We start from the raw sequence: 15,245 nt of genomic DNA on the forward strand, positions 1-15,245 counted from the left end.
CCGCGGAGGGATTTCATTGGATGAGGTGCTGGAAAACGTGGTTCGGGGGGCGTTTCTAGCTGCAGGCTGCTGGATGGAGGCGCTAGCCCACAGTCTCGTCATTACCTCCATGCTTCACAGAGGTAAGACATTATACTTCACATAATGCAAACTGATTTTTACTTTTAACATTCACTGTATTTACTGCAAAGATCTGAGTTTGTCTCGCGTTCAGATAGTTTTTAGCATCACCAGGTGAAGTGTCTGTAATATCAAACGGCCTTTGTTACTGCATGGACTGCAGTGTCTAGGTGACATATGACAGTAAACGCAATAATACAACAATAGTAAACAAAATAACTGCCTAATTTCCTAATTAAATATAATTTCAACATTATTCGGTTCGTCCATTTCTAATCAAATGTATTTACTGTAGAGTAGCTGTAGGTTCCTCAAGCACTTGAAAGCATCTTCATTATAACTCTCCTAATATGAAAGTTACCTTCGCACGTAATGTTATGTACAGACAGAAGGCTGTGAGAGAGTAAAAGTCTCTATTGACCAGTGGTGGAAGAAGTGCTCAGGTCATTTACTTGAGTAAAAGCAGAAAAGTCATAATTTAGAATACTGTTACAAGTAAACATCTGTTCAAAAGTGTACTGAAGTACAAGTTATTGCTGGGCAATATGGACAAAATCAAATGTCATGATATTTTTCACCAAATATCTTGATATCGATATTGCAACAATATTGTAGGGATAACTATTGGTGCTTTCACAAAATATTTACACTAAGTGGGTAAAGGCAACTGGAACAGGCCGGTAAGTTCAGAAAATTACATAACTTAATTGTTATGCAGCCTTTAAAACCAGGCAAAGACAACACTTATGCCATATCACAATATTACAGTATCCAAAATCTAAGACAATATCTTGTCTCATATTACGATATCGATATAATATTGATATATTGTATGACATTAGTGGATTATTATTATTATTGATAAAAGGTTCGGCAGGTCCAGCCCTACATTTGTTGGCAGTTTACACACTTGGTTTGATTGCCATCCTCTTAGTTTTGTTGTGGTGCAACATGAAACTTTATCATTTCTTATCATTACATTGAGTTTGGCGACGTCATGCAAATCCAGGTATAACTTTGTACAACTCTAGTCTAATCAGGCACAGTAATTGAAAACACCTGTATGAATATGCAGGGCCTTTAATCAATAATAAAGCATCACATTATATAAACTGATCACATGTTTTGTATGTGAAATTGAAGTGACTGGTAACTATTGCTATAAAATAAATGTAGTGGAGTAAAAAATACAATATTTCCCTTTTAGTAGTAGTATAAAGTAGAAAACATTGCAAGTCAAGTAAAGTACAAGTACTTCAAAGTTGTACTTACAGTCTGTACAGTACCATTATGCCACTGTGCTGAGGTCAAATGTTACATTCACAACATTTTTGGCCTGTTTAAAGAGGAATACTGGGTGTTAATATAGATTCAGAGATTGATTGACTTAAACTTTACTGCGGATTATTCTGAACATTATTGTAGCATCTTCAGAGAAACAGCTGTGTGTAATATTTGCTGTAGGTCTCAAGAATCAACATCACCAGAAGGCTTCCTCTCTGTTACTATATTACTCCTGTCATGAACTACTAATTGGCATTGCAATCGGATTATTGCTCTTTATTTGTTCCTCAATCGTCTTATATTAACTGAAATGTATCTGTGTTAATGTTTTCACAGGAGACCAATAATGAAGCCAAACAGCCAAGCTCTCAAACACAGATCCTCACATGACACAGAGAGGGAATTCGGAGGAACCCTGGGTGAGTCACAGCAGAGCGTCAGGTGCCAACACCACGATTAGCTGCTTCTGTCAGCATCATCACGCTTCCTCTGTCTTTTCATTGAAGACATTTTGCCGTTTTACAAAACCACAAATCACATTATACACATACACTAATTAATGCAGCTGAGAACAAAATTAGCTAAATCTTCTCTGTCATTCTATTCATGCACTATTGTGATGTAACACTTGTTCCTAGTTTTTATTTACAATTTTTAAAAGCAGAATTAATTGATTTTTATTATCCTGTGTTGCTACAGATAAAAGCTGCTTTTCTGTTTCATCCACATCCAAGATGAACTTCAAGGGAAACATGTGGAATAGTTGCATATTTTAATAAAAGCTAATTTTATGAAAGAAACAAATGTAGTGAAATTTTCAGCCAACATACAAAATTTTAAACATTAACATCAAAACATTAATACTAATTTACTGTTTGTAATATATAGACACTTTTAGATATGTGTTGTTTTATGAAATTGCTCAAATCTGGTACTTGTCTTTCGCAGGCTCTGTGGTAGATCATAAAACAGCTGCTACAATAAACATAATAGGATAATAAAAAAAACTCACTGCAGTGAAGATCAGTAGCTTCACAGCATGAACTCCAGCAGCAGATGATTGTTCGTTACAGCTCTATTTGAGAATCGTCACAAGCTCACAAGTTGGATTTGTCATTGTAGACATGACATGAAATGAAATGAAAGCACAAACTCGTCACAGCCTCTGCATAAGTGTCTGTGTGTGTGTGTGTGTGTGTGTGTGTGTGTGTGTGTGTGTGTGTGTGTGTGTGTGTGAGAGAGAGAGAGAGCACTCAGTATCAAATCCAGTTGGCTTTCCAGCTGTTATTAAAGTAAAATCATGCCTTGAACGTGACAGTTAAGCTCTCCACAAATTGCAGATCTGACAACACTGAAATGAACCACGAGTTTTGTCGCACCCCTGCTGACAGCTGATCTAATTGTTTTGCTGTCATGCAGTTATTTGAGTTGCTTGAATTATTCACAGTTAACATACATTTGCAGTGTCAACCTGTTACATCAGATACTGGTAGTCTCACTGGTCAAATGTGCTCCATCCTGAAGTTTTCCCTGCAATGCTGCCTCACTTCTTTTTATATCTTCAGTGCTTCGGGCTACTGCTCTGCCCGGTCAGCCAGGTTGTCTAAACACACACTCAGTCTATTGTCTCACTTTTGTCTGTATTTGTTTCTCAGGTGCAATATGCATTCCCATCTTTCTTCCGTTAACGGTACTTTTCCTGATCTCTGTGAGTCGATCTCCTGAGGCCAGTGTGCTCCAGTGGCCCCCTCCCCTCCCCTCCACTGACCGGCTGTGGGACCCTCTGGCCCCCGTGCTCCTGCTGGGCTGGATGGGTCTGCACGCCTGCCTCTATCTGCTGCCATTAGGAAAGGTATGACACGTTCATTAGCCCGGTTCAAGGTTAATTAAAAACAACTGTGGTGGCACCAATCAAATAAACTTTGATGATACTACAAACCATAGCATCATCTGTGGTGATTATAAGATATTGACACATTCTCTTGAGTCAGCTGCTTTAAAGACTCATCATTGTGTTTATCTATGACATGCTAAAATTTAGTCTAGCAAGAGCAACAGAAATTCAGCAATCTAATCATTAATGTCAGTTAGATGGCATCTATTTAAAGTTTGCTAACATTAGCCACCATAAGCTACCGCTCATACCTGGACTCTCAAGTCAATCTGTAAACGTTTCGCTCATAGAGACTGAGGACTATCTCCCAGCTTTCGTTGTTAAAACTGGGTGGAAACAATCAGGGAATTAAAAAAGAAAAAAACAGCATTGCAGAATCAATCTAAACTCTTAAGGGCAGTGCTTCATATTGCGGTGGTGGCATGCAGGTAACGAGGGAGGAGAATGGGGGGAGAGTATCATTTCTGGTAAGGCGTGTCCTTGACAAAATGTAAGGGGTGTAGGTTTGTTACTGGCCGTTCTCGCCGTCGTTCGAGCAACTACCGTGCATTTAGAAATACCCAGACGATCAGTAGGCGGAGATCTCCAACTGTCTGGCATTGCGAGACTAGTTCATACCAGACCAAGTAAGACTGTAGTGGTTAAAATCCTGAGTTTAAGGAATTGAGCAAAGGTGCGTCTAATTGCTTATGAATTCAACTTTTCACCTGTAAGACAAGGAATGTTTTATTTCTTCTCTCAAAAGTTACATAGTATTGCTTTAAAGTTTTTGTTTTTACACGTAATGGATAATGTAATGCCCAATGGTTCATTAAATTGAGCATCAGTTTGATCATTTTATATGTGATTTTGCTTATATATTTGCTATATCATGATACATATTTATAATGGGGAATAAGATCTTATTAATATAGTGATATTCATTTCAGCCATATCACCCAGCTATAGCATGAAGGTATACTGTATGCATGTAAACACAAAGCTGTGCATGAATTGCACAATTTTGATTTAATGATTTCAACCCAAATGTCCATCTTCTAGCTGAGTTACAGGCTTTTGACTCTCTTGCAATTGTTAATATATACACAGGACATGATGCATGTACTCTGTTCAGATTCATAATGTATTTACCTGCAGGTGTCTGAAGGATTAGTGCTGAGGGATGGAAAGCGCCTCAAGTATCCCATTAATGGTATTGTTGGATTTGCTTTTATGACATTGATCAGTAATAAAAACACTAGAGTTACAAAACTTTTTAAGATTTTTAAGACGATTTATTTTCATTATTTAATCTGCATGTGTTTATACTGGGAGCAATGGAGGATATTTGTGCTCTGGAACAGTATTTTCTATAATACTGTTGAACTATAAATTCACAGCCGCAGTATGCTTTAGTTTTAAGTTTTTTGTGTTTTAAGTGCAAATGTTCACATTTGTAAGTCGTCACTGTAGAAAAAATCACCTGCTGTGACATTTTAAAGTCATGTTTCTCTGTGTATGTTTTAGTTTAACCTCTACACTCTCAGCCTGGTCTGACCTTAAGCTAAAGTTTACTTATGTTACACAATCAAAAGCACTTCCTTCTCTTCCAACTTTTACCTTTTTGTAATACTAGCCAGTCTGCTTATCTCTCTCCCTCTGGCTACAACATTGAGTTTTGTTTGTTTCTCTCCCTCAGGTTTTCATGGCCTGTGCATCAGCAGTGTGTTGCTGATGTTGTTACTGGGGCTCGGGGCTCCTCTGGGGTATCTGTTTGAGCTGCTGGTGCCTCTGGCAGTGTGTGCAATAGGAGTCTCATTCCTATTCTCCGTCTACCTCTACATCCGCTCCTTTTGGGCTCCATCTCATGCTCTCGCTTTGGGGGGCAACACAGGTGAGAGTGGAGTTTCATCAATAAGGAAAGAAACCATCCAACAGCCACTAGTGATGTACTGTGTGTTTGAAGGTTGGTTTTGTTGTTTGGTGGAGGATTGTGGTATTCCTGTGAGTAACTGGCAAAACTGAGGTGAGAAGCTACATTTTCTAATGATCTAACAGCCAAGCTGTACAGAAGCCTGTAGGCATCAGGCATAGAGCGAACACACTCTTTCAAGTAAGCTGACCTCGCTACACCAGCTCTGCTGTGCTCTGCTGCTTCTGGAGGCAGAGACCTGAGAGCATCCAGCATTATGATTCAGCTTCTGCTGGCTGATGATCACGAACAGGAAAAATGAGCAAGCTGACAGCAACATGTTGTTTCCAGTGCCATGTTATAAAATCAAACAAAAAAACCTTTTCCTGGCAATTCAGTTACCATAAAATCAATTCTGTTAACAACAAGAAGAGACAAGAAGGGGGATGTGAGCACCCAGAAAACACTTAACCCCAGTAGCACCCAGTAACTCAAATCGATATAGACCTTTTTCACAGCAGACATTTTCACTTGTCATAGCAGGAAAAAGACAGTTGGAGGTAATACTGTTAGCAATGGCTCTGTTCCATTTAAGTATCCCAGTAAGACAGGCCACTGAGAGAACATTCACCAGTTAATTACAGCTGTGCTTTTCCTCTTATGACATGACAAAATGTCTGCTGTGAAAAGGGTCTATTGTACCAATGTGATTTTATCAGACTGGATTTAATTAAACTACTCCCCGTAAACAGCATTAGGCTACAAATAGGTTTCAGCTAATTGCTAATTACCTCATTGCTAGTTAATTATAACTAATTGTTGATAAAGTAAATGTCATGACAAAGTTAGACCACCTGTAAAGATCTGATATTAATAAACCTTTTATTTACTATATGTTCCTGCAGACACTGAAAGGACAGAATTATACATGTCAAATCTTCCTGTGGGTTTGTTTTTGTTTGTTCAGGAAATCCTCTGTATGACTTCTTCATCGGACGGGAGCTGAACCCTCGGATCGGAAACTTTGACCTTAAATATTTCTGTGAGCTCAGACCGGGTCTGATTGGCTGGGTGAGTTGACCTGCAGGCTCTGATGATTGTTTCTGTTAAATGGTTTACACACTGTACCCTATTTTGAAATCAAAAACTGACAAGTTGTCATTTATCAACTGCCAAGAGCAGTTTTATATTCAATTTTAAGTACAAACAAGTTTCATTAAATGTCCTCCAACTCAGTAACAAATATTCTTTTGAGAAAATGTATTGAGTCCTAGCTGACATTTTGTCATACAAAGAAGAAATAATGCAGCGAAATAATAAAATTTAATTTAAATGCATATCCTCAAAAGACCAAAGATGTGACTTAATTAAATCAAGATGTAATTTCCATTTTCCATATTTGCAATTATATCTGAAGCCACTATGTTTAAAGTGTTTATTTAAACACAAAGCTGATACATCTAAATAGCATTTGGAGTGCATCTTTTAAGATAAGTACATACGTACTGAATGCATTGATAAACAGTGATTTCTGGATGAGAACCAGACAAGGCCAGCAGGTGGTGATGTTGTTTAACTCAGTTTGACACAGTCAGAATCAGAAACTTCTCTCCCTGATGACCTGACACAGTGAGGGATTTGCTGGAGAACAGGGCTGCACATCATCATCTGTGTCTGAGTCATCAAACCAAATCAATAATATAACATTTCCAGTGAGATTACAAATGAGAATCCCTAAAATTACAACAAGGTTCTCTGTATGTGCACTTCACAAGTAAACAACATAAACCAGTGAAAAGGTTGATGAGTCATATCGGAAAACATTGATGTAATGAGTCCTTTATTACAAGTATATGTATTCTTTTCTCTGCATTTACAGTATAAACAGTAAAACCTTTGCACATCTGAATGTTTTAAAGCAAAGGTGCGTAGGAGAGGACAGAAAAAGCTCCCACTAACTGGCTACAGACAGTGTGTGGGAGATTTTTTCCTGTTGAATGTTGAAAGTATTTATTTGACAACATCTTACAATTGGTAATAATGTCCTAAATATCTAACATTTGAATGACTAAGTCTTCTGGATTATTTAATGCATTGCTTGAAAATTGTGATTAAAAACTCCAAATGGAGTTTGTTGGATATAAATCAAGTTCATTGTATTCAAGAGTCCACTTAGAGTAACGAGCCTGATTATTAACATGAAATAATTAGCTTTCATGCATTTACAGTTATCATCTATTCAGATGTAAATCCATGTGTTTTATAAGACTTTATCAACAGCATCATGTCACCCTGCAGACTATATAAAAAAATCAAAATTGACAAAAAAAGTTGTCTTTAAAATGTAATAAAAAAACAATATTTCAGCAGAGAAAACATGATTTGTTTTTGATTAATACATTGAACAAACCAACTTAACTCATCATATTTGTGATGCTGTAAACTGCCCAACAAGTAACACTGAGATGTCATTTCATGATACATACTGTGTCACGTTATTCTCTGTCGGCCTCAGGCCACAGAGGTGCTTTTCAGTATTTATTTTACAGTGATTGAAACCATCCACTAGTGTATCACCTGGCAGGTACAATAACACACAACAGATTTATTGCTACTGTGTTTCTTACTATCAGTGAGCAAACAATGAAACATCGACCTCTTATTGACGCTGGCATTTTCTCTCATCATCTGTGAACGTTACTAAATGAGTCAGTGACAAGAATCATAGAACAGATGTGCCGCTGCAAGTTATGGATACATTAGAAAGTGATCTCTATAAAATAACTTTGGCCTGGGAAAGGTAATACAGTTTTGTTTTAATAGAAAATGTTAAATTTAATGTAAAATGAAAGGTGATTGTTTGTGGAACTTATGTAATCACTGCGGAGTCTGTTTTTGTCTCTGCTGATTTCACTTGTTACTGTTAATCAATCTTGGGTTTTGATCTTGCACACATCACTTTGCAAGAAAAAAAGCTGACAAAATCCCAGCACAGTGCAGCTGTGACAGTTCAATTTTTCGGGTGTTTGCTGTTTCACCTGACAGTGATGTTTGGTGAGGATTGTGGGTTTAAACAGTTCACACCTGCGGTTCTGCACAAATCAACCATAGGATGAGTTTGCGCAGTGCAGTGGAAAAACGCTGCCTTACCAGTGATGTTAATCAGTATTTTCTTCATCCGTTTCTCTCTCAGGTGGTCATAAACCTCGGTATGCTGATGAAAGAGGTGGAGCTTCGAGGTTCCCCTTCCCTCGCCATGATACTGGTCAACAGTTTCCAGCTGCTGTACGTGGCAGACGCTCTGTGGAATGAGGTGAGGGCTCAACAGAGTCAGATATAAAGATAAGAATATAATTAATTAGAAGTATTTTTTACATTTGTTTTGAAAGTGCTCAACAAATAAAGTTTATTATTGTACAGACACATGTTATTAGTGTATTTTTATTATTTCATTTTAACTTCTTCTCATTAATCGTTCTGCGATAACAGGAGGCTGTTTTGACGACTATGGACATTGTGCATGATGGTTTTGGCTTCATGCTGGTCTTTGGAGACCTGGCCTGGGTTCCCTTCACATATGGCCTGCAGGCAGCTTTTCTGGTCGTGCACCCACAGGCCCTAAGTTTACTCGGAGCCGCAGCTATAATAGCACTGAACGGTAATCACGTGTCAGCTCTTTTTCATTAGACTGTTTTATGTTTTGTTTGATGCATAAAGATGTTAATTTTCTTCTCTTTGCCATCAGGTATTGGATATTACATTTTCAGAAAATCCAACTCACAGAAGAACCAGTTCAGACGAGACCCGACACATCAAAGTGTTGCAAGTCAGTCATTTTTTCCTCAATCTTTTCAATTTTTCTTCTAAATCAAGACAAATACACTCAATTCTTACACATCATATTTCTAATAATGTATCTCAGCGACACTGACAGTAACTGTTAAGACCAGGAAAATGAATTTTCTCTCTGTCTCAGAATGGATTGTAGAATAATATCATGTCGCGCAGACTCCTGTCCCTGTAGAGGGAGACAGGGAGTTGAATGATAATTAGCTGATCTCTGTAGTGATATGCAAATTTTACTCTACGTTCTTCGTGACCCCTTGCAGGACTGGAGACCATCGCCACAGCAACAGGGAAGCGTTTGCTTGTGTCCGGCTGGTGGGGTCTTGTTCGTCATCCTAATTACCTCGGTGACCTCCTCATGGCCCTGGCATGGTCCCTGCCATGTGGTGAGACAGCTTAAAACACACACGTCTTGCATGCAGACCACACTAATGTAACACAGTCACAGTTAGTCTTCATTAGTGAATGTGGATGAAGTCAGAGAATCTATTATAATAGATATGTTGGTGTTTTTAATTATATGCCCATTTTTACCTGAAACATACAGTATTATCATTAATTCTGACGTGTGCCTGCAGTCCAACTTGACGTCAGCACAAAGCAAGAAGTGAATATTCTCATTTATGTGGATTCTACTGTCACTACTCCCCATCTGTATAGTGGGTGGACAAAATAACAGAAACAATTTATTATACAGTACTGTAGACCCGCAGTAAATACCAATGAAGCATGTTCAGACCGTCAGATGTGTTGATTAATCTAAATAGTAAATTTAAAGGTTTTAAATTGGTAGTATTTTGTAAATAAGTGGATAAAGGCTCCTCAATGTGCACTAGTTGTCACTCGCTAGCTTTCTTAGCTGCTGTTTGGTGCTGGGCCAAACAGCACCAAGAGGCTTTCAATAATTGGCAGTTTTTGACACTCTGTTATAGTTGGTACCAAAAAAAGTTTGAGACCAAGCACCAGACATTGTGATTTTTATCAGATTTCCTTCCTGTCCTGATAATTATATGTTTGCGACTGATGCAAAGGCAGCGACAATCTGGTCTCTTTGTTAGTCTGTAAGCTGCCTTATGTTCCCTTGAAAACTCACTGTCTAAAATGGAGACTGTCAGACCTTTGTTGCCACTGACACATACTGCTCATTAGTATTCAGACTTTATGTGACTCACTTATGTAGCTGCTTTTGTAATTGAGAAGTACAGTAGTTGCTGCCTGGCATAACTTGTTCCAGACAGATAAAAGCTATGAGGAACAGCGGTCACATGTAGACCCTGACCCATGAAACAACTGCCTGAAAGAGAAAGAGTTTTTTTTTCTCAAAAACACGACAAAGTAAAGTCTCGAAAAATAACCATCGAGATGACTCAACACTGAGCATGATGAGCTTCATCAACTGGTATTCACTTCAGGGCTTTTGTATAATAATTTGCTGAATCCGCCCCCTATACAGATAGAGAACAAAATGGAGGATGTACACTTGATTACAGCTTGTTTGAAATGTAATTTACATCAGCAACATTGATGTCTGTCTGAAGTAAAAATGGAAAAGGTGTTAGTTTGTCTCTGTTTTGATCTAGTTTAAAATTCATGTAATCTATGAATGTTGTTTTGTATCTAATAATGTATCCTTGTTCCCTTATCCTTACAGTCTGTTTATGCTTCTCTTTCCTGTAGGATTCTCTCATCTTCTGCCTTATTTCTATGTCATATATTTCACCGTCTTGCTGATTCACCGAGAGGCCCGTGATGAGAGACAGTGTAGGGCCAAATACCGACTAGCGTGGGACACCTACTGTCGACGTGTCCCCTATAGGATCTTTCCTTATATATACTGAAAAGGAGAAAAAATAGATGGAACCCTCGTGTCTCCTCGAGTTTACACAAACGTAGCAATAACTTGAAATCCATGAATCCATTTTGAGTTACATGGACGGTGCTGCTGCTGGGAATCTGCAGGGAGCTCACAGTTTTAACCAGCTTGATTCGTAAGGCTGCTGTTCGGTTACAAAACGATGTTTGATGAATCACTACTCAAATTTAGGCAAATTTATTGCATTTTGAATTTGAAACCTCACAGGAATCTAAGTCAGTCTGCATTACATGTCTCTTCTAAAACATCCCAACATAAAAGGCTAAGGTAAAGCATTTTGCTGATGGTTAGGCACAGAGTGGATCTTTTTCTTACTTTACCAACATGTTGTACAAATTTTGTTATAACAACTTACTAACATATCATGTTATAATGAGAAAAGTTTGTTTTAATGTTCATTCTTGTGAAATAATGAGAAAGTTTTGTGATATAACAAGATAAAGGGGTATGAAAAGAATCTTGTTAAAACACAATAATTTAGTATCTAGTTGTAATAACGAGAAAAGTATGTCATTATAGCATCAAACTATCTTATTTTAATGTGAAAAGGATCTCCTAGTAACATGAAAATGGACGTGTTACAATGAGAAAAGTCCCTTATTATAACAAGAAACTGAGCCAAATTGTCTTTGTCATGGTGGCAGCAGTACACTGCTAAAACTGTATACCAGAAAAAATGTTTCCTCTCGTAAAAATGAGAGAAGTTCTTGGAAAAAAACAAGATTAATGAAATATTTTGTCTGAAAAACACATAATTTTATAAAGTTCTCAACAAACACAATGCAATCCCATGTAAACATCAGTGCCTTTAATCAAAAGACTGGGTCACATAATTTTTATCATGTTTTTTTACAATGTCTTTATTGTCAAGTGTATATTACCTGTGGAATACAGTTGAAATAAAATACAAAACAGCAAACAACACTCGATCATGTATCTTAATCACTTTTATTAGACAGTGATTTGAACCACTCTGAACATTGTGAGGAATAGAAAAACAATATTGTTAATATGGGTGATCTCTGATATCATTACCTTGCATTATATATGTACAGAAAATGCATTTTTTTTGTATGAACATTTGAGACAACTGAAAGACCAACTATAAGATAGCACGAGCCTTCACAAGCCTGTGAAGATGGCAGCTAATATCTGTGTCAGTTTTTAATAACCTTTTCCAACCTGTTATCATCATCCTGTTTAAATGGATTTTCTTGCTAGTGTACAGGCCTTAATAGCAGACGTTCCCCAAGCCTCTGGGCTTTTTGCACGTCTATCAGGCTTCAGCTTTGAATACACTCTGCTCTAAATTACTCTGAAGGAACAAAAAGTACATGGGACTCTATTTGTACCAGTAAATGCAGGCAGAAGCAAATGGCCTCAATCAGCATTAAAGCAGCAGATCCTTCTTGACGCTTTGCATCAGAGCAGGCTGATTCACTGACCACTTTGGGGGAAGTTTTTTTGAATAGCTGCTGTAGTCTGCAGTTAATCTTCCCTGATGGTCTGTTATTATGACCAGCGACTTCATATTTAGACCCCTATTCTATTAACAGGCATTGCAATTTTGTCTAAAAATGGTCAAATTTTCCATTTTCCATTATAAATCCCCCTGCATATATGCTGCAAATAATATTTCTCTCAGATAGAAATGACAGAGCTCTCTGCTGATGCACTCCTTCATTTTTCACCTTTTAAGCCCATTTACAGTACAGTTGGCCTCTGGCTTCGCCTACGCAGCACTCAAGCTATTTTGTGTTGTTTTTCATACGCTAAGTGCTAATTAGAAACATGCTTGGATGTGAAGCCATGAGTTTCTGCATGGTGACTGGATTTATACATAATACATAAGCTTCTTAAGTTTTATAAGTATACTGTAGATATATATGTGTGTACATGTCTATGTGCAGATATGTATCAAAGACATGACACTGCATGCTGATAGTAATAACAGATGACTCCAATATTTCAAAACACACAGTGCTGAACTGCTGCTTCTCATCTATCTACAGGGGAGATCATGAAAAGTTTAGACAAAAATAACCAAAAACTCAAAATTTCTGACTATACAGCTCAGACTCACACTGATCTTTATTGTCTATAAAGTGACAAAATCTTTTCAGAATCAGCTGAATGTGTCTCAGTTTGACAATCAGGTTGTGATGCTACAGAAATCAGAAAAAAAGTTTCTGTTGCTATGCATATTCATAGAAAGTTATACAGATGGTTCAGTGGCCTCACCAGCATTATGATGTGTATATTACAGCAGCCTATCATCAGGAGTAAAATTAGACACCATCATGATCATTACTCTGAGCAAAAGGAGCAGAGCAGAAACCCCAGATATAAAAGCCTCGGGGTCTCATTCATAAAAAATATACTTTGATTTGATCTTAAAAAATTCATTTTGAAATCCATTGTGGGTTGACCTCTCTGACTGAAAAGACCATTACAGCTGCATGATACTCCTTCTATAAATGAAACTTAAATGTACCTCAGGAATTTGACCGTATATCAACCACAGCAGTCATGGAAAACAGCAGCAAGACGAATAACAACACTGATTTGGTTTTCATTTGAGCAAAACCAACTGTATAGGAAACTGAGACTTGCACATGACTGATAAATGAAATGTCATTATTTTTATTAAAAAGGCCGTTATTTGAAAATGAACTTAGTATTTAATTAGAGATGAAAGCGATGGATATTTTTAGAAATGAGACAGCAGCTGACAGTCAGAGTTAGTCACGCTCAAGTCTCTGTCTGGACAGATGAGCCGCAGTCCAAATAAAAGCATAAGTGTGAACAAGTTTGACACATTCCTAGACACAAACAGCTACTGTTAAGAAAAAAACTCCCTTTCCTGCTCCTTTTTCATTCTCCTTTTTCATTCTTTTTCAAGGCACAGTACAACATCATAATCTGGGAATGACAAAATGGTCTGTCTATAAAGCGAACAAAATTGATTTAAGAGTTGATTTGTGAATAATGTGGTTCATTTTTATTTATTTATTTATTCATTTTTGTGACGTGGGAAGTCTATTTATAGAATAATCAAACCAAATTCACCCAGTGTTTGGCAGGAATGTGAATGTGCAGAACAAACAGGTCAAACAACAACTATTTTCTTTTTCCCTTTTCTCCTTTTTCCTTTTTTGAATTTAAATCAATTTTGACTTTTTGTTGTGCTTTTCCTTCTCTGTCACTCTAGTCTCTATTCTGCCAATAAAACTCAACTTGAAACTTTGATTAAATGTATCAAGTTCATGGCTTTAATATATGCTCTTATGGTTTCTCTATGCATGTCTGTACAGCCAGAATAATTATGCAACATCCTAGAGTGCTTTGCATAATAATGAATTAGCAAAATGTGTGTCCTTGTGTATGTGTGTGTGCGTGTGCATGAATGTGTGTGCATGCACCTATGCGTGTGCGTGCGCTCGCCAATTGTGTATGCCAATCTTGACGTTTCAAGCCCATCAGTTGTAGCCAGTTTCCATGGTAACATCTCTCTGAGAGCACAGACGTAGGAGAGAGGGGAAAGAAGTTGAGACAATTATCACGGTGGAGGGTGCTGAAAAAGGAAGAGCCCGGGATGATGAGTGTGAAACAGCGTGAACCGTGGGATGAGACAGAATGAGAAACAGATGTATGTGTTGCGACTGAGCGAGCATTTGTGTGTGTGGTGTGTGTGTGTGTGTGTGTCCATATCCTGGGATAAGCAGGTGTCATGCATAGAGGCACCAGGGTTGTGATTGTCATGACTGCATACATGAAACTGTTATATTTGTGCTGGCTTTAATATTAATAAAAAAATAATGTATTGTGCAAAAAAAAAAAAAAGCAGCACTGCCAGGCATGTAAACTGTGGATTCAACTTGAAATGGATTTTTCTGTGTTTTGAGTGAGAGCCTCAGAGTGAGTCAACAGGAATCTCTAATACAATTTTGTTTCCATGGTGACAGCGGGGAATAATATGTCCTTTTCAAACAGAGGGAAAACGCCAGCTTGAGGCCTCGTTGTTGCTCTGATATCTGTCTGAAACATTATTTAAACAAGGAATAACCTGGCAAACCTTACAGACCCTACAAACCGGTCCCTGAGCCAGTTTAGAGACACACTCAGCATCCTCTACTGTCTTTCTTCTTTTTTTTTCCTGTTGAAATCAGGGAGAAAAAATGTTCCTGGCATACACTTGGTACAGAATTTTAAATGTAATACAGCCGCAGTGATATTTCCATCAGTGATCTCTTGCTGTGGAGATGAGCTCTTTCAACTTAGTTTTGTTATGCAATCTAATAGGCATCCAGCGCACTATAATTTGATATATTAGTATT

The 15,245-nt window shown here is 37.7% G+C and overlaps 1 protein-coding gene across 1 annotated transcript; it reads left to right on the forward strand.

Moving 5' to 3' along the window:
• Positions 1–42: 42 nt before the first annotated feature.
• On the forward strand, positions 43–11,832 carry tm7sf2 (transmembrane 7 superfamily member 2). The gene is made up of 11 exons (XM_067607589.1): positions 43–122; positions 1,741–1,823; positions 3,060–3,256; positions 4,436–4,490; positions 4,977–5,171; positions 6,157–6,260; positions 8,383–8,502; positions 8,679–8,847; positions 8,935–9,015; positions 9,299–9,421; positions 10,713–11,832. Exons 2-11 carry the CDS (start codon positions 1,751–1,753, stop codon positions 10,871–10,873), a joined length of 1,278 nt encoding a protein of 425 aa, XP_067463690.1. The 5' UTR covers positions 43–122; positions 1,741–1,750; the 3' UTR covers positions 10,874–11,832.
• The last annotated feature ends 3,413 nt before the right edge of the window (positions 11,833–15,245 follow it).

This window comes from Thunnus thynnus, chromosome 13, assembly GCF_963924715.1.
Source record: "Thunnus thynnus chromosome 13, fThuThy2.1, whole genome shotgun sequence".
Classification (NCBI taxonomy): domain Eukaryota; kingdom Metazoa; phylum Chordata; class Actinopteri; order Scombriformes; family Scombridae; genus Thunnus; species Thunnus thynnus.

Excerpts from the sequence above, each read along its gene's own strand:
- tm7sf2 (XM_067607589.1), top strand. The coding sequence starts at position 1,751 with ATGAAGCCAAACAGCCAAGCTCTCAAACACAGATCCTCACATGACACA. Across the intron at positions 1,824-3,059 it reads GGAATTCGGAGGAACCCTGG|GTGCAATATGCATTCCCATC; the intron begins GTGAGTCACAGC and ends TTTGTTTCTCAG. Across the intron at positions 9,422-10,712 it reads GGCATGGTCCCTGCCATGTG|GATTCTCTCATCTTCTGCCT; the intron begins GTGAGACAGCTT and ends TCTTTCCTGTAG.